This window comes from Nannobrachium achirus, assembly GCF_963921795.1.
Source record: "Nannobrachium achirus genome assembly, chromosome: 1".
In the NCBI taxonomy this organism is placed as follows: Eukaryota; Metazoa; Chordata; class Actinopteri; order Myctophiformes; family Myctophidae; genus Nannobrachium; species Nannobrachium achirus.
The window spans coordinates 6,368,901-6,391,654 of record NC_137810.1 but is presented as its reverse complement, the minus strand read 5'-3'; the positions used below and the strand labels follow the sequence as shown (position 1 = coordinate 6,391,654).

The window sequence follows — 22,754 nt, the reverse complement described above, 5'->3', positions numbered from 1 at the left end:
TGCTTGGTCTCCCTCCTCAGACCCACCTTACCGATCATCACCACGAAAGCGTGGGGTGGCTCAAAGTAGCTGACAGAGTACAGCATCTTCCAATGGGCCTGGTGTACAAGATACACTACACCTCCAAGATGCCCATGTACCTGACAAACTACTTCTTAAAGGTCAAGGATGTTCACGATCACAACACCAGAGGCAGCTCCACTAATCATCATCAACGCAGATTTAACACTAAACAAGGCTCTAACTCGTTCTCCTGCTACACCATCAACATGTGGAACGCCCTTCCACAAGCCTAAAGGAGAGCAAATCCCTATAGCCTCCTTCAAAATTGGTATGAAAAATCACCCTTAAGACAGCTGCTACCCGTGACTTGTAAATAGACTAAGCCCCCATGCTCCCCCCCCCCCCACCCCCCCCCCCCCCCCCCCCCCCCTTTTTTCTTTTTTTCTGCCCTTTGTATTTTATGTTATGCTTTTGAAACTGATATTATCCTAGATAAAGTACTATATTCTATCCGTCTGTCTTTCAATGTTATATGAGATACTTAAAGTGTGGTTCCTGTGGAAATAAGCCTCGGCTTTCTAGGATCTCCTTTTAGTTGACCGTGTACCAGTGATTTGTACTGTCATGAAACTGTACTTTTTTCAATTGCAAACTTCTAATAAATTCTTCAATCAATCAAAAACCTTGTACCAGTGAACTGTACCGTCATGAAACTGTACCTTTTTCCTATGCAAACTTCTAATAAAGTCTTCAATCAATCAATCAATCAATCAATGAATCAACATGCTTTGACACAACAGCTCATTATGTTGACAGTAAGAAAATGTACCTTTACATGCAAAAAAAAACATATTTTTGTGGGGAAAAAGCACGTTTTCCACAGCACTATCAGCCTTCTGCTTCATGGCAAGGGGGAAATTCAAGGGGCTTGACAATATAATTAATGGTCACATGACCGTTTACCGTGTCTCAGTTTACCCCGCTCTCCACTAGCCTCCTTTCGGAACCCTCACAGTGGAGTGAGGCGTAGGGCTGTCACGATATGAGATTTTACATGACGATTAATTGTCACTCAAATAATTGGCGATTAACGATTTAATTGTGTTTTTGTCGTTGATAATTAGATTTCTGTTTGGCTTATAGGCTTTGAAGTTGCATATGGCAGATATGACACATTACCTAAACACACAAATAAATACTGATATATTTGACACCTTACTACTTAAAAAATAACATTGATAGTGGAAATAGCCGATCTACAAGCTCACAACGCGTCGCGACGCGTTGTGAGCTTGTAGATCGGCTATTTCCACGATTTCGGACATTTTTCAACATTCACGATTATGACGATTATGACAAAATAATTGCGATATTAATGTCAAATAATCACGATTAGACGATTATGTAATAATTGTGACCGCCGGCGCCCTAGTGAGGGGTTCCGAAAGGAGTTAGCTCTCCACCTAAATAGCCCCAACAGTATTGTGTGAAAAGGTGTGGAAGGATTGAATTTAACTTTACCAGAGGACAGCCATGAGTTATCCAAAGATTAGCCAACAACCTCCCGTTGCTCCGAAAGTTGGGAGTTTGATTCAATTCAATGACTCTAATAGACACTCAAAGCTCTACTTTCGCAGTCAAATTGCTCCCCTGAGCCTGTTTAAAAGTATTATAAACTAAAGGTAGTTTAGTATCGCTGCTTGTTTACATCTACACTTCCGCATGAAGCAACTTGCCGGGGGTCGCGTGATTATGGATCCCACTGGGAAAGATGGATAACCACGCCCTGGACTCATTTTTGAAGCTTGTGATTGGCTGAACCGGACGTAGGGAGCGCTCCGTTGTAGTCCACTTGGACCGCGCGAGGCGCACCAAAACCCAATTATCATTGCGTTTATCGTGCGCTTGCATAAATAGAACGATTGCATTCACCACGGCTTTGTAACTCGCCCTGGCCCGCTCCTTCGCGTACATTGGCCCGCTCTTCGCGCACATCTGCAATGTCGTGGACAATAACTGAAAACGAGCGCTCTATGCCGTTTCCAACTTTCCATCCATCCATCTTTCCCAGTGGGATCTATAATCAGGCGCCTGGGTCACGTGACCAGAGAGCGAACGAGAGAGAGAGAGAGAGAGAGAGAGAGAGAGAGAGAGGGGGGGGGGGGGGGTAAGAGAGGCAGAGAGAGAGAGAGAGAGAGAGAGGAGAGAGAGAGAGAGGAGAGAGAGAAGAGAGAGAGACAGAGAGAGAGAGAGGAGAGAGAGAGAGAGAGAAGAGAGAGAGAGAGAGAGAGAGAGGAGGAATCCCTCCCAGGGAGACTCCGGATGTTGTGTGACGTCATGTTTCAGTTTCCTTCTTGAAACAGAAACAGAAATGAGAAAACATTTCATTCATAACTTTATTCAAATAGCTGTAGTAGTTCTATGATGTCATGACTTGATGTGTGATAATGTGATTGCATCATGTGGCTTTGTGGGAACTGGTTATTATTGGGCCTATAATATAGTTAGATAGTTATATCTTGATACTAGTGAATACAATATAAAACAATACTTAAAAAACATGTTTTCTTTCTCTCACAGATAGCAGAGGTAATTTATTGATTTACAAAATATATAAATATAATTCAGACCTTAATATTGTTTTGTAGGCTATACAAATGGGGTGTGTTTCCTTCCTGAAGTTGAATTCTCAATATATGTATAAACAATAAAATGTGTTTTAATGTAATGTGATATTCCCTCCCCCCCCCCCCCTAAACTCAAATGGAAATATACAGTATATTTGTTTATTTATGTGTTTATTTTCAATGTTGTCACCCTCACCCTCACCCTCACCCTCACCAAACAAACAGAAAAACATAATAACACATACAATTAAAATAAGGATTAATGAACACTGAGAATTGTTACCGTGTAGTTGTTGTTACCAGTCAGAATATACTGCATACTGCTTATCAGTTATATTCCACAACTTTTGCTCATCTTTATCTTTGTGCTATCAAAGAGCAGAGGAGAAAGTTGTACAACTCTTGAAAGGTGTCTTCCTCCCCATGCAGGCCAGCAAGCAGAGATGGAAAGTGGGGATTTCTCACTTTCACTCTGCCTCCCTCCTCCTTTCCCTCTCTCCTTTTCTGTTTGTCTGTCTCTCCCCTCCATCTTTCTATCTCTCCCTCCATCTCTTTCTCTCTGCTGTTTTCCGTTTCCCATCTGGTCAAAGTATAAGACCAGGTAACAGCAGCTCATAATGTCTCAAACTCTCTCAAACACAACAAGACACAGACACGTGCAGCACGCCAGAGCTACCATAGCATATACCACTTGACGGACTTGACCACTTGACCAATCAACCAATGGCAACCATGCACCGAGCGACAACTACTACTACTGGACTAATGGATCGACCAATCACAGCCATGTTTCTGCTGTTTGTCCTCTGTAGCGGCGGCTGCGGCGCCCTGGGCAGCGGCGCGGAACCGACAGGCCCACTGTGATTGGCTGACGCACGGCTACCGATCCACCTGAGCAACAGGTCTATGGCGCTGCTGGATCAGATGGTGAGTTTATTAGTTTATTATGTTCATTATGAGTTATTGTAGAGTTAATGGTGATGAGAGGTTTTTGCTGATGCAGTGATTCTCAAACTGTTTCTGAGCCAGTCTGACCACTCATATTGAGTGGCCAGGTGTGTGTTTCCAGGGAATGTTTATTTGCATTTGGAACAATGCTTGACATTACGGACCAATATCGCTATCAGAAGGAAAACACACTTTTCTATATTGTAAGATTATGACATGTCATCATAACACATTTTGGCTGCTTTATAATGCAAACAAATCTATAATTCATTGTACCTGTGGTTCTTAAAGTGTAGTCCAAGTACTCTCAGGGTTCCTTGAGCAGAGGGGTTCTAAATTGGCCCTAAATTGACCCTGTACAGACTGTAATTCTGTCCGTATACAATTGTATACAGGTCAATTTGTTTCCATTTGTATGCTGTCAGAGTTATGTCATGTTATGTGTATTTATTTGACGTGGACAAAACCATTACATTGCACGAACCAGGTGCATTGATTAAAGTGAATATAGCCACGAGTGCTAGTTTTCATCACCTGTCCACAGGAGGCTTTGATAAAACACTCGTCTAAAAACGCAACCAAGAACCCAATTTAAGTTTGAGAACCTACCACTACTACTACTACTACTACTACTACAGTACTATTGTTGTTGTAATGTGTACAATAGTGTTAATAACAGGCCTATTAACTGTGTTTCTACAGGGAGGAGAGATGACTGAGGATGGATGTCCTGTTCATTTCCCCGTTTCCTTCTACGAGAAGATGAGAACAGCTGAGGTATGTGTCTGTCTGTCTGTCTGTCTGTCTGTCTGTCTGTCTGTCTGTCTGTCTGTCTGTCTGTCTGTCTGTCTGTCAGTCAGGCATTTAAGTTAAGGCATAAGAGCTGGTATACTTGAGACAATCTAAATAGAGCCCATCATTTTTAGCAGTTGTCTAACTCTCTCTCTCTCTCTCTCTCTCTCTCTCTCTCTCTCTCTCTCTGCAGGTGGAGTCCAGGATAGGTTTCATCAGAGACAGTTGGCTCCTCATCTCTGGGCTCTACGACCACGGTGACCCGTCCTCCGTGGCTGCCTGGGACTCCAGCAAGATGGAGGAGTTCCTGGTCACCGTCCACAGACAGGTGGAGGAGCTGAGGGCCTGCGTGAGGAGAAAGCAGCCGTCAGACAGGAAGCTGAGACGATACTACAGGAAACTGCGCAAGAATGTTCTCCGCAACACGGTAAGACTAAGATTCCTATACTATTCACTCTGTACTTAGTCTGCTCTTTTTCTCCTCTACACAAAACCTCTAAGACGAAAATAGCCGATCTACATGCTGCCCTCAGCCAGTTTTATTATGTGTACTTATTTGTGTTGTGGAGTTTCAGGATTAGTATTAACAATAGTATGTCTGTGTACTTTCAGAGTTTTAACAGGGTGTTTTTGTGTACTTTCAGAGTTTTTACGGTGGTGTTTTGTGTACTTTCAGAGTTTTAACGGTGGTGTTTTTGTGTACTTTCAGGGTTACAGCAAAGCATCATGGGAGCTGATCAGGAAGGAGACTAAACATCATCTTCAACAACTCCATCTGCTGTTTGCTACGCTGTTACGACCTTAGGGTCATATTAGGCATTTGTTCAGTATGTTGCCCAATGTATATCTTTCCCCCTCAGTGTGTGTGTGCGCGTGTGTGTGAGACACTGCGAGTGGTACTGACACATTAACACACATGCACACGCACACACAATAGTCCATTATAACTGTGTGATCTGTTGATTTATTTTCTGTGAAAATATTTTGAACCGTAGAGTTCAAAGTTACAAAAAAAATATATATATATATATTTACATATCGGGATCAATGGTAGAGATATAGGGATCAACTGAACAGAAATATTTTCAATGTTTTTCTTTTTTATAAACTCTATTTTAAACAAAATAGATATATGTTATGGTCTTTTCAAAAAAGCAAAACAAAAAAATAAGTTTACATTTTAGGTCGCAACTCTCTCCTGTATGGGAGCTGGTTTATTTATGTATTTATTTGCTAGTGTTTATTTATTAATGTTCTATCTGTGAGAAAATGTTATAAAGTTCCTGTGGTTGGTTATTTATTTAAATTGTAATGGCTTATTACAGTTGTATGACCGTTTTTAAACTAGAAAATATGATGAACTGAATAAAATGTTTTCTTTTTCCTTGTTTTTACTTGTTACAATGATTCTGGGGTTATGATCCTAGATTACTATTTCCATGCATTTGATGTATTACCTCATGTTTTTACTAGCTTAAATTGTAAAAAAAAAAAAAAAAAAAAAAAGTAAACAGTTTTATTCATTCCACACAACTACTGACACACTGTCATGTGTAGAGATTCAGCAGTGGTTCTCGAACTTTCACATTTCAATCCCCCCTTAACTCTGATAAGTGGAACCAAATGGGCCCGGTCCATTTGTTACAGAGCAGTAAGGGTTCATTTGGAACCCTCCACAAGGAACCCTGGGGGTCCCTGGACCCCACTTTGAGAAGAACCTCTGTGTTATTATAGTGTTGTGAATTCTCTCATGCTGTCTAAATGGTGACCCCTGTTGGACAGGGCAGCCACTACAGTTGACCCTCAGTCACCTCTATTCTCAGTCCAAATTACGTTTTTTCTTTCCTGTATTTATTTTAATTTCCTTTTAGTATTTTTTAGTATTTTGTAATGTTTGGAGTAAGTTATTCAATCCAGCTGGTATTGTTTCAGCAGCTGGTTGATTGTTTGTTATTATTTCTTTTTTTTAAATATTATTATTGTTGATTGATGTGTCATTTGCACTGTAGAAACCAAGGTATGGACTGACAATAAAACTACAAAAACTGCAATAATTGTTGTCTTCGTCTGTTTAATTGCAGAATGCATAATAAGTACGGGTAGTAATAATAATAATACTGTCAGAACTACAGACTCACGCCCCATTTTGTTTTCAGTTTCCTTCTTAAAACAGAAACAGAAATTACAAGACATTTCATTCGTAACTTTATTCAAATATTGTAGATTTATGATGTCATGACTTTATTGAAATAGTGGTTGTGTGATTTCATCATGGCTTTGTGGGAACTATAGTTATTAGGCCTGTAATAGTTAATAGTGATATATTGATACTAGTGAATAAAAAGAGTAATACGTTGTTTATAATGATACAAAATAAATAGCTGTTTTATTCTATCACAAATACATTTATTGACTTAGGCCTACAAAATATCACATTATTATGCAGATCTTTCTTCATACAAATGGGGTGTTTCCTTCTGAAGTTGAATTCTCAATAAAAAAATATATATATTTGTCTTAATGTGATATTTCCTTTTTTCCCTAAACTCTAATAGAAAAATGTACGTATGTATATTAATATCAGGATTGTGTGTATAGCAATATGGCTGTTGTGTTGTCTTTTCTTGGTTTTAATTACTTTTATACCACCTATTATACTCATGCCTTTTATACATCTCCAGTATATATCAGTCTATATAATGTATTCACCAGCATAGCTGATCTACAAGCTCACAACAGGAGTATGTTGGGAACTTGCAGATTTAGCTGTTTTCACCAGATGTTCACCTAATCTCACAGAATGTTCACCTATTATGAAATGACCAGAATATGGAAGCTAGGGTTCATGTGGTTAAACCATATTCTATACTTTAAATAAATAGACTGAATTTCCCCCTTGGGATAATAAAGGTATCTATCTATCTATCTATCTTAAATTTACAATTTACAATATAGGCATTTAGCAGACGCTTTTAATCCAAAGCGACTAACCATAAGCAGGTAATACATCAAAATAATAAGCAAGATAAAATGATGTCAGTACATCAACAGCAACATTTAGGGAGTGAAAATATTCCCCTCCCCCAACGTAAACATGACTAGAAAGATGCAACAGGAAATTGCAAGTGTGGTTGCTGTTGACTCTAATGGGGAGCCAATCAGATGGGGCGAAAAGGATGACATCATGATGATATCGAGGTATTGTGACGTCTGATTGGGTGAAGGGTGAAAGCAGATGATGAGACAAAGACCAGAACTACAGTATAGTGTGGTTGCCCTGTGGGGAAACCACACTAAATGAACACAGATAACACTGTGTAATGTAATGTCAATGGTTTAACACAGGGGTCTTCAACAGGGAGTCCGGGACTCCTAGAGGGTCCTCAGAGTTACTACAGGGGGTCCTCCAAATCTTTGTGTGATAGAAACCTTTTTCTCCTTTTTTACATTAACCACTTAAATCCTAGTGTCCATATATTCTGAGAACTTTAGCCAAAAATAGCAGATCTACAAGCTCGCAAAGAGGTTTGGAGTAGAGGGGAAAAAGAGCAGACCAAGTACAGAGTGAAAGCTCAAGTTGATTAAGTATTGACAGTTCACGTGGTTATCTGAAAACACAAATCGCAATGAATACAAAATACTATTATGGAATCTATGAGAAGGTTGTGGGGGTCCCTGCTTCATCTCTCTCTCAACAAAGGGGTCCTTGGCCTGAAAACGTTGAAGACCCCTGGTTTAACATGCTGCTTATCACTATACATTTTGTGCTATCAAAGAGCAGAGAGAAAGTTGTACAACTCTTGAAAGGTATCTTCCTCCCCAGGCCAGCAAGCAGAGATGGAAAGTGGGGATTTCTCACTTTCACTCTGCAAGCCTCCTCCTTTCCCTCTCTCCTTTTCTTTCTGTCTGTCTGTCGGTCTGCAGTCTGTCCCTCCATCTTTCTGTCTCTCCCTCCATCTCTTTCTCTCTGCCTGTTTTCCGTTTCCCATCTGGTCAGAGTATAAGGCCAGGTAACAGCAGCTCATAATGTCTCAAACTCTCTCAAACCCAACAAGACACAGACACGTGCAGCACGCCAGAGCTACCATAGGTCTAGTACCAATACCTATACCAGAGCTACCATAGGCATAAACCACTTGACAGACTCGACCACTTGACCAATCAACCAATGGCAACCATGCACCGAGCGACTACTACTACAACTGGACTAATGGATCGACCAATCACAGCCATGTTTCTGCTGTTTGTCCTCTGTAGCGGCGGCTGCGGCGCCCTGGGCAGCGGTGCGGAGACGGCGGGCTCCTGTGATTGGCTGACGCACAGATTTGATCACCTGAGCAACGTGTCTATGGTGCTGCTGGATAAGATTGTGAGTTTATTAGTTTATTACGTTCATTATGAGTTATTGTGGAATAACTCGCTAACGCAGTGATTCTCTAACGTTTCGGGACGCGAGGCCGACTTGAGAATAGTGTTGATTTGCTATTAGCCAATCAGACCATTGTTTTCAAGTCTGAGAACTTTTATGTCACCTAAAGTAAACTTGTTTTAATTTAATAAAATCCAATGAGTTCAGTGTAAGTTTTTTGTAACCTTTTCTGATTGGACAATATAATGTCCAATCAGACAGGATTGGTCATGCTTCACTTGATGACATCACAATATCTAATATAAATAGTTCGTGGATTCCTCGTGATCCGTGTCACTGCAACCACACTTGCAATTTCCCAGAACTGCACCTTTCTAGTTGTTGTTGTTGTTGTTGTAATGTAATGTAATGTATAGAATAGTGTTAATAACAGGACTATTAACTGTTGTAATCCAGGGGCGTCAATTGGGTATGGCAGGGGTATGCAGCTGCCATACCCTGGGTCCAGGGGGGGAAAAAAAGTTACTTTTAAATATAAATCCACGAATGTCTCTTTGTCTATCTGTGCTGGTTATTATGTTGTTAAATTACAGTAAAATAACTACAAATGCAAAATTTAACAAAATGGTCACATTAACAAGGTATTATAATTGTATTCTCCACACTTGTATTCGTTTAGCTGCACTTGAACAACCGTTCCAGGCTGCCATATACAGCCCAAGAAACCGTAGAAACTGAGGAAAAAATTAAATGTACTTCTTAAAATAAATCATGCCTGTTGCTAAGGTATGGCAACATGACTGATGTCTTGCACGCGCGCGAAGTCATGTTGCCATACCTTAGCTTGTTCTGAACTGACGCCACTGTTGTAATGTATAGAATAATGTATTAACTATAGTATTAACTGTGTTTCCACAGGGAGGAGAGATGACTAAGGATGGATGTCCTGTTCATTTCCCCGTTAACTTCTACGAGAAGATGAGAACAGCTGAGGTATGTGTCTGTCTGTCTGTCTGTCTGTCTGTCTGTCTGTCTGTCTGTCTGTCTGTCTTTGAGAACCACTGCACTAGCGAACACTTGTAATTTATGTATAATAGTGTGGTTGCTATATGCAACACATTGTTGTTCTGGGTCCGAGAACCTTTATCTCATAGGAATAGACTATGTGACAACCAGGAATAGTCTGGTGACCCCCGAAGAGACGGGTGACAGCCGGAATGTAGACGGCACCCGGGAGCAGGTTGGGTTAGCACCCCAGCTTGTGTCTTCCGTGAGGAAGAAGCCCAACAAACCTACGGTTAGGCCTTTAGAAGCCGCAAGTGGAGCCTGCAGTACCACTGCGGCTCAAGAATCCAACACTCCTGAGTGAAATGTCTGGGGCTGGAGTCTGGCTGAATGCATAGGTTCTGAGTCGTAGGAGGGGCCCGGACAGGAGTCAATCCACAGAGCCAAATCCTGGGAACGCTCCCGTTTTAATCAATGAAGGGTGCTCCAATGCTGATGTTGCGCACGACGTCGGACGCCCCTGTTTTTGATGCCATCCCGATTCCGGCAAACGCAACGCTCCCAGTGGAGCCCTAGCCTTATTCTACTTGAACTCATAATGTTTAGCAGTTGTCTAACTCAGTGGTTCTTAGAGTGGAGTCCAGGGACTTTGTGGGTTCCTTTATGGGGGTCTGAATTGACCCTTGCAAGTCTGTAACCAAATGGACCCTATTGGTTCCATTTGAATACTGTCAGAGTTAAGGGGAGACCTTGATTTAAAAGTTTGAAGAACACTGGTCTAAGTTTCTCTCTCTCTCTCTCTCTCTCTGTGTTGTGTCTGTGTCTCGTCCTGTGCAGGTGGAGTCCAGGATAGGTTTCATCAGAGACAGTCTGGTCCTCATCTCTCGACTCTACGACCACGGTGACCCGTCCTCCGTGGCTGCCTGGGACTCCGGCAAGATGGAGGAGTTCCTGGAAATCGTCGACAGGCAGGCGGAGGAGCTGAAGACCTGCGTGTCACTGCAGAAACTAAACAGGAAACTGAGACGATACTACAGGAAACTGTACAAGAATGTTCTCCGCAACATGGTAAGCACCTGTGATACTGTAGGTCTATAGGCCATGCAGGGGCCAATTCTGATACCTTCACAAATTGGTACCACCCAAGGTGATCGTACGTTGTTTACATTTTTGTCTTCCTACATGTCTCTAGTTTACATTTTGGTATGATAACCCTTTCTGAGATCCAGCTTAATTGATGTTATCAGCCGCTAGAGTCGGTGTCCCATTAACTTTACTATACAGGGGAAAAAAAGCTAAAAAAATAATCTGCTTTAATTAGCATATGAGGGGTCAAACTAGGGGTTCTTCATGATTCTGAATCCATTGCACGAAAAACATTCCTTGGGCTAAAAACGGAGTTTCAGGGTTAGAAGTATTAACAATAGTATGTCTGTGTACTTTCAGGGTTACAGCAAAGCATCATGGGAGCTAATCAGGAAGGAGACTAAACATCATCTTCAACAACTGCATCTGCTGTTTGCTACGCTGACACATTAACACACACACACACACACACACACACACACACACACACACACACACACACACACACACACACACACACACACACACACACACACACACACACAATAGTCCATTATAACTGTGTGATCTCTGATCTGTTGATTTATTTTCTGTGAAAATATTTTGAGCCGTAGAGTTCATACAAAAAAAGATATATATATTTACATATCAGGATCAATGAGATATAGGGATCAACTGAAAAGAAATATTTTAAATGTTTTAATTTTTTTGTCAACTCTATTTTAAACAAATAGATATATGTTACGGTCTTTTCAAAAAAGCAAAAAGAGAAAAAAAAAACATTTTAGGTCGCAACTCTCTCCCGTATGGGAGCTGGTTTATTTATTTATGTATTTATTTATTTGCTAATGTTTATTTATTAATGTTCTATCTGTGAGAAAATGTTATAAAGTTCCTGTGGTTGGTTATTTATTTAAATTGTAATGGCATATTACAGTTGTATGACTTTTTTAAAACTGGAAAATCAGATGAACTGAATAAAATGTTTTCTTTTTCCTAGTTTTTACTTGTTACAATGATAGGTTCTTGGGTTATGATCCTAGATTACTGATGTATTACCTCATGTTTTACTAGCCTAAACTGTAAAAAACTAAAGTAAACAGCTTTTATTCATTCCACACAACTACTGACACACTGTCATGTGTAGAGATTCAGCAGTGGTTCTCAAACTTTTACATTTCAATCTCCCCATAACTCTCATAAGTGTGCAAATGGAACCAAATGGGCCCGGTCCATTTGTACACTCTCAGAGTTACAGAGCAGTAAGGGTTCATTTGGAACCCTCCACAAGGAACCCTGGGGGTCCCTGGACCCCACTTTGAGAAGAACCTCTGTGTTATTATAGTGTTGTGAATTCTCTCATGCTGTCTAAATGGCGACCCCTGTTGGACAGGGCAGCCACTACAGTTGACCCTCAGTCATCTATTCTAAAGGACCTCTCTATTCTCAGGCCAAATATGTTTTTTCTTTCCTGTATTTATTTTAATTTCCTTTTAGTCTTTTGTAATATTTGGAGTAAGTTATTCAATCCAGCTGGTATTGTTTCAGCAGCTGGTTGATTGTTTGTTATTATTATTTGTGTTGATTGATGTGTCATTTGCACTGTAGAAACCAATGTATGGACTGACAATAAAACTACAAAAACTGCAATAATTGTTGTCTTCGTCTGTTTAATTGCAGAATGGATAATAAGTACTAGTAATAATAATAATACTGTCAGAACTACAGACTCACTCCCCATTTTGTTTTCAGTTTCCTTCTTAAAACAGAAACAGAAATTACAAGACATTTCATTCGTAACTTTATTCAAATATTGTAGATTTATGATGTCATGACTTTATTGAAATAGTGGTTGTGTCTTGTGTGATTTCATCATGGCTTTGTGGGAACTAAAGTTATTAGGCCTGTAATAGTTAATAGTGATATATTGATACTAGTGAATAAAAAGATGAATAAGTTGTTTATAATGATACAAAATAAATAGCTTATGTTTTCTTCTATCACAAATACATTTATTGACTTAGGCCTACAAAATATGACATTATTATGCAGACCTTTTTTTATACAAATTAATTAAATTAATTGTCAATTGTATATTAATAATAATAATATATAAGTGTTGTCTTTTCTTGGTTTGAAATACTTTATTATACTCATGCCTTTTATACTGTACATCTCCAGTATATATCATTATATATGATGTATTCACCGGCATAGCTGATTTACAATGTAGGGTGTTAAAATGTTCCCTCCCCAAACATAAACATGACTAGAAAGATGCAATAGGAAATTGCAAGTGTGGTCGCTGTTGACTCTAAAGGGGAGCCAATCAGATAGGGCGAAAAGGATGACATCATGATGATATCGAGGTATTGTGACGTCTGATTGGGTGAAGGGTGAAAGCAGATGATGAGACAAAGACCAGAACTACAGTATAGTGTGGTTGCCCTGTGAGGAAACCACACTAAATGAACACAGATAACACTGTGTAATGTAATGTCAATGGTTTAACACAGGGGTCTTCAACAGGGGGTCCGGGACTCCTAGAGGGTCCTCAGAGTTACTACAGGGGGTCCTCCAAATCTTTGTGTGATAGAAACCTTTTTCTCCTTTTTTACATTAACCACTTAAATCCTAGTGTCCATATATTCTGAGAACTTTAGCCAAAAATAGCAGATCTACAAGCTCGCAAAGAGGTTTGGAGTAGAGGGGAAAAAGAGCAGACCAAGTACAGAGTGAAAGCTCAAGTTGATTAAGTATTGACAGTTCGCGTGGTTATCTGAAAACACAAATCGCCATGAATACAAAATACACTATATGGAATCTATGAGAAGGTTGTGGGGGTCCCTGCTTCATCTCTCTCTCAACAAAGGGGTCCTTGGCCTGAAAACGTTGAAGACACCTGGTTTAACATGCTGCTTATCACTATACATTTTGTGCTATCAAAGAGCAGGGAGAAAGTTGTACAACTCTTGAAAGGTGACTTCCTCCCCAGGCCAGCAAGCAGAGATGGAAAGTGGGGATTTCTCACTTTCACTCTGCAAGCCTCCTCCTTTCCCTCTCTCCTTTTCTGTCTGTCGGTCTGTCCCTCCATCTTTCTGTCTGTCCTCCATCTTTCTGTCTCTCCCTCCATCTCTTTCTCTCTGCCTGTTTTCCGTTTCCCATCTGGTCAGAGTATAAGGCCAGGTAACAGCAGCTCATAATGTCTCAAACTCTCTCGAACACAACAAGACACAGACACGTGCAGCACGCCAGAGCTACCATAGGTCTAGTACCAATACCTATACCAGAGCTACCATAGGTCTAGTACCAATACCTATACCAGAGCTATCATAGGCCTAAACCACTCCACCGACAGATCTGACCAATCAACCAATGGCAACCATGCACCGAGCGACTACTACTACTACTACTGGACTAATGGATCGACCAATCACAGCCATGTTTCTGCTGTTTGTCCTCTGTAGCGGCGGCTGCGGCGCCCTGGGCAGCGGTGCGGAGACGGCGGGCTCCTGTGATTGGCTGACGCACAGATTTGATCACCTGAGCAACGTGTCTATGGTGCTGCTGGATAAGATGGTGAGTTTATTATAGTTTATTACGTTCATTATGAGTTATTGTGGAATAACTCGCTAACGCAGTGATTCTCTAAAGTTTCGGGACGCGAGGCCGACTTGAGAATAGTGTTGATTTGCTATTAGCCAATCAGACCATTGTTCTCAAGTCTGAGAACTTTTATGTCACCTAAAGTAAACCTGTTTTAAATTAATAAAATCCAATGAGTTCAGTGGAAGTTTTTTGTAACCTTGACAGGATTGGTCATGCTTCACTTGATGACGTCACAATATCTAATATAAATAGTTCCCAGTGGATTCCTCGTGATCCGCGTCACTGCAACCACACTTGCAATTTCCCAGAACTGCACCTTTCTAGTTGTTGTTGTAATGTAATGTAATGCAATGTAATGTATAGAATAGTGTTAATAACAGGACTATTAACTATTGTAATACAGGGGCGTCAATTGGGTATGGCAAGGATATGCAGGGTATGGCAGGGGTATGCCATACCCTGTTACTTTTAATTATAAATCCCCGAATGTCTCTTTGTCTATCTGTGCTGGTTATTATGTTGTTAAATTACAGTAAAATAACTACAAATGCAACATTTTACAAAATGGTCACATTAACAAGGTATTATATTGTATTCTCCACACTTGTATTCGTTTAGCTGCACTTGAACAACCGTTCCAGGCTGCCATATCCAGCCCAAGAAACCGTAGAAACTGAGGAAAAAATTAAATGTACTTCTTAAAATAAATCATGCCTGTTGCTATGGTATGGCAACATGACTGGTGTCTTGCACGTGCACGAAGGCATGTTGCCATACATTAGCTTGTTCTGAACTGACGCCACTGTTGTAATGTATAGAATAATGTATTAACTAATAGTATTAACTGTGTTTCCACAGGGAGGAAAGATGACTGAGGATGAATGTCCTGTTCATTTCCCCGTTTCCTACTATGAGAAGATGAGAAAAGCTGAGGTATGTGTCTGTCTGTCTGTCTGTCTGTCTGTCTGTCTGTCTGTCTGTCTGTCTGTCTGTCTGTCTTTGAGAACCACTGCACTAGCGAACACTTGTAATTTATGTATATTAGTGTGGTTGCTATATGCAATACATTGTTGTTCTGGGTCCGAGAACCTTTATCTCATGGGAATAGACTATGTGACAACCAGGAATAGTCTGGTGTCCCCCGGAAAGACGGGTGACAGCCGGAATGTAGACGGCACCCGGGAGCAGGTTGGGTAAGCGCCCCAGCCTGTGTCTTCCGTGAGGAAGAAGCCCAACAAACCTACGGTTAGGCCTTTAGAAGGGCCATTCAAGCCGCAAGTGGAGCTTGCAGTACCACTGCGGCTCAAGAATCCACCACTCCTGAGTGAAATGACTGGGGCTGGAGTCTGCTGCAACACACAGGTTTTGAGACGTAGGAGGGGCCCGGACAGTAATCAATCACTCCACAGAGCAAAGTCCTGGGAACGCTTTTTTAATCAATGAAGGGTGATCCACTGTCGATGTTGCGCTCGACGTCGGACGCCCAAATTCGCCCTTGTTTTTGACGCTGTCCCTATTCCGGCAAACGCAACGCTCCCAGTGGAGCCCTAGCCTTATTCTACTTGAACTCATAATGTTTAGCAGTTGTCTAACTCAGTGGTTCTTAGAGTGGAGTCCAGGGACTCCACTCTAAATTGACCCTTGCAAGTCTGTAACCAAATGGACCCTATTGGTTCCATTTGAATACTGTCAGAGTTAAGGGGAGACCTTGATTTAAAAGTTTGAAGAACACTGGTCTAAGTTTCTCTCTCTCTCTCTGTGTTGTGTCTGTGTCTCGTCCTGTGCAGGTGGAGTCCAGGATAGGTTTCATCAGAGACAGTCTGGTCCTCATCTCTCGACTCTACGACCACGGTGACCCGTCCTCCGTGGCTGCCTGGGACTCCGGCAAGATGGAGGAGTTCCTGGAAATCGTCGACAGGCAGGCGGAGGAACTGAAGACCTGCGTGTCACTGCAGAAACTAAACAGGAAACTGAGACGATACTACAGGAAACTGTACAAGAATGTTCTCCGCAACATGGTAAGCACCTGTGATACTGTAGGTCTATAGGCCATGCAGGGGCCAATTCTGATACCTTCACAAATTGGTACCACCCAAGGTGATCGTACGTTGTTTACATTTTTGTCTTCCTACATGTCTCTAGTTTACATTTTGGTATGATAACCCTTTCTGAGATCCAGCTTAATTGATGTTATCAGCCGCTAGAGTCGGTGTCCCATTAACTTTACTATACAGGGGAAAAAAAGCTAAAAAAATAATCTGCTTTAATTAGCATATGAGGGGTCAAACTAGGGGTTCTTCATGATTCTGAATCCATTGCACGAAAAACATTCCTTGGGCTAAAAACTGAGTTTCAGGGTTAGAAGTATTAACAATAGTATGTCTGTGTACTTTCAGGGTTACAGCAAAGCATCATGGGAGCTAATCAGGAAGGAGACTAAACATCATCTTCAACAACTGCATCTGCTGTTTGCTACGCTGACACATTAACACACACACACACACACACACACACACACACACACACACACACACACACACACACACACACACACACACACACACACACACACACACACACACACACACACACACACACACACACACACACACACTCTCTCACACACACACACACACACACACACACACACACACACACACACACACACACACACACACACACACACACACACACACACACACACACACACACACACACACACACTAGTCCATTATAACTGTGATCTCTGATCTGTTGATTTATTTTCTGTGAAAATATTTTGAGCCGTAGAGTTCATACAAAAAAAGATATATATATTTACATATCAGGATCAATGGTAGAGATATAGGGATCAACTGAAAAGAAATATTTTAAATGTTTTAATTTTTTTGTCAACTCTATTTTAAACAAATAGATATATGTTACGGTCTTTTCAAAAAAGCAAAAAGAAAAAAAAAACATTTTAGGTCGCAACTCTCTCCCGTATGGGAACTGGTTTATTTATTTATGTATTTATTTATTTGCTAATGTTTATTTATTAATGTTCTATCTGTGAGAAAATGTTATAAAGTTCCTGTGGTTGGTTATTTATTTAAACTGTAATGGCATATTACAGTTGAATGACTTTTTTTAAACTGGAAAATAAGATGAACTGAATAAAATGTTTTCCTTTTCCTAGTTTCTACTTGTTACATTGATAGGTTATTGGGTTATGATCCTACATTACTTATGTATTACCTCATGTTTTACTAGCATAAACTGTAAAAAACTAAAGTAAACCGCTTTTATTCATTCCACACAACTACTGACACACTGTCATATGTTTAGATTCAGCAGCGGTTCTCAAACTTTTACATTTCAATCTCCCCATAACTCTGATAAGTCTGCAAATGGAACCAAATGGGCCCGGTCCATTTGTACACTCTCAGAGTTACAGAGCAGTAAGGGTCCATTTGTACACTCTCAGAGTTACAGATCTGTAAGGGTCCATTTGTACACTCTCAGAGTTACAGAGCTGTAAGGGTCCATTTGTACACTCTCAGAGTTACAGAGCAGTAAGGGTCCATTTGTACACTCTCAGAGTTACAGATCAGTAAGGGTCCATTTGGAACCTCCTCCACAAGGAACCCTGAGGGTCCCTGGACCCCACTTTGAGAAGAACCTCTGTGTTATATATATAGTGAATTCTCTCATGCTGTCTAAATGGCGACCCCTGTTGGACAGGGCAGCCACTACAGTTGACCCTCAGTCATCTATTCTAATGGACCTCTAGTCTATTCTCAGGCCAAATATGTTTTTTCTTTCCTGTATTTATTTTAATTTCCTTTTAGTCTTTTGTAATATTTGGAGTAAGTTATTCAATCCAGATGGTATTGTTTCAGCAGCTGGTTGATTGTTTGTTATTATTATTTGTGTTGATTGATGTGTCATTTGCACTGTAGAAACCAATGTATGGACTGACAATAAAACTACAAAAACTGCAATAATTGTTGTCTTCGTCTGTTTAATTGCAGAATGGATAATAAGTACTAGTAATAATAATAATACTGTCAGAACTACAGACTCACTCCCCATTTTGTTTTCAGTTTCCTTCTTGAAACAGAAACAGAAATTACAAGACATTTCATTTGTAACTTTATTCAAATATTGTAGATTTATGATGTCATGACTTTATTGAAATAGTGGTTGTGTCTTGTGTGATTTCATCATGGCTTCGTGGGAACTAAAGTTATTAGGCCTGTAATAGTTAATAGTGATATATTGATACTAGTGAATAAAAAGATGAATAAGTTGTTTATAATGATACAAAATAAATAGCTTATGTTTTCTTCTATCACAAATACATTTATTGACTTAGGCCTACAAAATATGACATTATTATGCAGACCTTTTTTATACAAATTAATTAAATTAATTGTCAATTGTATATTAATAATAATAATATATAAGTGTTGTCTTTTCTTGGTTTGAAATACTTTATTATACTCATGCCTTTTATACTGTACATCTCCAGTATATATCATTATATATAATGTATTCACCGGCATAGCTGATCTAGAAGCTCACAACAGGAGTATGTTGGGAACTTGCAGATTTTGCTGTTTTCACCAAATGTTCACCTATAATCTCACAGAATGTTCACCTATTATGACATGACCAGAATATGGAAGCTAGGGTTCATGTGGTTAAACCATATTCTATACTTTAAATTTACAATTTACAATTTACAATTTACAATATAGGCATTTAGCAGACACTTTTAATCCAAAGAGACTAACCATAAGCAGGTAATACATTAAAATAATAAGCAAGATAAAATGATGTCAGTACATCAACAGCAACATTTAGGGAGTGAAAATGTTCCCCTCCCCCAACGTAAACATGACTAGAAAGATGCAACAGGAAATTGCAAGTGTGGTCGCTGTTGACTCTAATGGGGAGCCAATCAGATAGGGCGAAAAGGATGACATCATGATGATATCGAGGTATTGTGACGTCTGATTGGGTGAAGGGTGAAAGCAGATGATGAGACAAAGACCAGAACTACAGTATAGTGTGGTTGCCCTGTGAGGAAACCACACTAAATGAACACAGATAACACTGTGTAATGTAATGTCAATGGTTTAACACAGGGGTCTTCAACAGGGGGTCCGGGACTCCTAGAGGGTCCTCAGAGTTACTACAGGGGGTCCTCCAAATCTTTGTGTGATAAAAACTTTTTTCTCCTTTTTTTATATTAACCACTTAAACACTAGTGTCCATATATTCTGAGAACTTTAGCCATAAATAGAAGATCTGTGAGCTTGTAGATCGGCTATTTTCGGCAAAGAAGTTTGTTGTAGAGGGGAAAAAGAGCAGACCAAGTACAGAGTGAAAGCTCAAGTTGATTAAGTATTGACAGTTCACGTGGTTATCTGAAAACACAAATCGCCATGAATACAAAATACACTATATGGAATCTATGAGAAGGTTGTGGGGGTCCCTGCTTCATCTCTCTCTCAACAAAGGGGTCCTTGGCCTGAAAACGTTGAAGACACCTGGTTTAACATGCTGCTTCTCAGTATACATTTTGTGCTATCAAAGAGCAGGGAGAAAGTTGTACAACTCTTGAAAGGTGACTTCCTCCCCAGGCCAGCAAGCAGAGATGGAAAGTGGGGATTTCTCACTTTCACTCTGCAAGCCTCCTCCTTTCCCTCTCTCCTTTTCTGTCTGTCGGTCTGTCCCTCCATCTTTCTGTCTGTCCTCCATCTTTCTGTCTCTCCCTCCATCTCTTTCTCTCTGCCTGTTTTCCGTTTCCCATCTGGTCAGAGTATAAGGCCAGGTAACAGCAGCTCATAATGTCTCAAACTCTCTCGAACACAACAAGACACAGACACGTGCAGCACGCCAGAGCTACCATAGGTCTAGTACCAATACCTATACCAGAGCTACCATAGGTCTAGTACCAATACCTATACCAGAGCTACCATAGGTCTAGTACCAATACCTATACCAGAGCTATCATAGGCCTAAACCACTCCACCGACAGATCTGACCAATCAACCAATGGCAACCATGCACCGAGCGACTACTACTACTACTACTGGACTAATGGATCGACCAATCACAGCCATGTTTCTGCTGTTTGTCCTCTGTAGCGGCGGCTGCGGCGCCCTGGGCAGCGGTGCGGAGACGGCGGGCTCCTGTGATTGGCTGACGCACAGATTTGATCACCTGAGCAACGTGTCTATGGTGCTGCTGGATAAGATGGTGAGTTTATTATAGTTTATTACGTTCATTATGAGTTATTGTGGAATAACTCGCTAACGCAGTGATTCTCTAAAGTTTCGGGACGCGAGGCCGACTTGAGAATAGTGTTGATTTGCTATTAGCCAATCAGACCATTGTTCTCAAGTCTGAGAACTTTTATGTCACCTAAAGTAAACTTGTTTTAATTTAATAAAATCCAATGTGTTCAGTGTAAGTTTTTTGTAACCTTTTCTGATTGGACAATATAATGTCCAATCAGACAGGATTGGTCATGCTTCACTTGATGACATCACAATATCTAATATAAATAGTTCGTGGATTCCTCGTGATCCGCGTCACTGCAACCACACTTGCAATTTCCCAGAACTAGTTGTTGTTGTAATGTAATGTAATGCAATGTAATGTATAGAATAGTGTTAATAACAGGACTATTAACTATTGTAATACAGGGGCGTCAATTGGGTATGGCAGGGATATGCAGGGTATGGCAGGGGTATGCCATACCCTGATACTTTTAATTATAAATCCCCGAATGTCTCTTTGTCTATCTGTGCTGGTTATTATGTTGTTAAATTACAGTAAAATAACTACAAATGCAACATTTTACAAAATGGTCACATTAACAAGGTATTATATTGTATTCTCCACACTTGTATTCGTTTAGCTGCACTTGAACAACCGTTCCAGGCTGCCATATCCAGCCCAAGAAACCGTAGAAACTGAGGAAAAAATTAAATGTACTTCTTAAAATAAATCATGCCTGTTGCTATGGTATGGCAACATGACTGGTGTCTTGCACGTGCGCGAAGGCATGTTGCCATACATTAGCTTGTTCTGAACTGACGCCACTGTTGTAATGTATAGAATAATGTATTAACTATAGTATTAACTGTGTTTCCACAGGGAGGAGAGATGACTAAGGATGGATGTCCTGTTCATTTCCCCGTTTCCTACTATGAGAAGATGAGAAAAGCTGAGGTATGTGTCTGTCTGTCTGTCTGTCTGTCTGTCTGTCTGTCTGTCTGTCTGTCTGTCTGTCTGTCTGTCTGTCTGTCTGTCTGTCTGTCTGTCTGTCTGTCTTTGAGAACCACTGCACTAGCGAACACTTGTAATTTATGTATATTAGTGTGGTTGCTATATGCAATACATTGTTGTTCTGGGTCCGAGAACCTTTATCTCATGGGAATAGACTATGTGACAACCAGGAATAGTCTGGTGTCCCCCGGAAAGACGGGTGACAGCCGGAATGTAGACGGCACCCGGGAGCAGGTTGGGTAAGCGCGCCAGCCTGTGTCTTCCGTGAGGAAGAAGCCCAACAAACCTACGGTTAGGCCTTTAGAAGGGCCATTCAAGCCGCAAGTGGAGCCTGCAGTACCACTGCGGCTCAAGAATCCACCACTCCTGAGTGAAATGACTGGGGCTGGAGTCTGCTGCAACACACAGGTTTTGAGACGTAGGAGGGGCCCGGACAGTAATCAATCAATCCACAGAGCAAAGTCCTGGGAACGCTTTTTTAATCAATGAAGGGTGATCCACTGTCGATGTTGCGCTCGACGTCGGACGCCCAAATTCGCCCTTGTTTTTGACGCTGTCCCTATTCCGGCAAACGCAACGCTCCCAGTGGAGCCCTAGCCTTATTCTACTTGAACTCATAATGTTTAGCAGTTGTCTAACTCAGTGGTTTTTAGAGTGGAGTCCAGGGACTCCACTCTAAATTGACCCTTGCAAGTCTGTAACCAAATGGACCCTATTGGTTCCATTTGAATACTGTCAGAGTTAAGGGGAGACCTTGATTTAAAAGTTTGAAGAACACTGGTCTAAGTTTCTCTCTCTCTCTCTGTGTTGTGTCTGTGTCTCGTCCTGTGCAGGTGGAGTCCAGGATAGGTTTCATCAGAGACAGTCTGGTCCTCATCTCTCGACTCTACGACCACGGTGACCCGTCCTCCGTGGCTGCCTGGGACTCCGGCAAGATGGAGGAGTTCCTGGAAATCGTCGACAGGCAGGCGGAGGAACTGAAGACCTGCGTGTCACTGCAGAAACTAAACAGGAAACTGAGACGATACTAC

General features: G+C 40.8%; 1 protein-coding gene across 1 annotated transcript; it reads left to right on the top strand.

Moving 5' to 3' along the window:
• Nucleotides 1–3,536: 3,536 nt before the first annotated feature.
• On the top strand, nt 3,537–5,175 carry LOC308308771 (interferon a3-like; the record flags this gene model as incomplete). Its single annotated transcript, XM_080754224.1, has 4 exons — nt 3,537–3,557; nt 4,281–4,355; nt 4,564–4,797; nt 5,080–5,175. The coding sequence occupies 4 exons, from the start codon at nt 3,537–3,539 to the stop codon at nt 5,173–5,175; spliced, it is 426 nt and encodes a 141-aa protein (XP_080610350.1).
• Nucleotides 5,176–22,754: the final 17,579 nt, after the last annotated feature.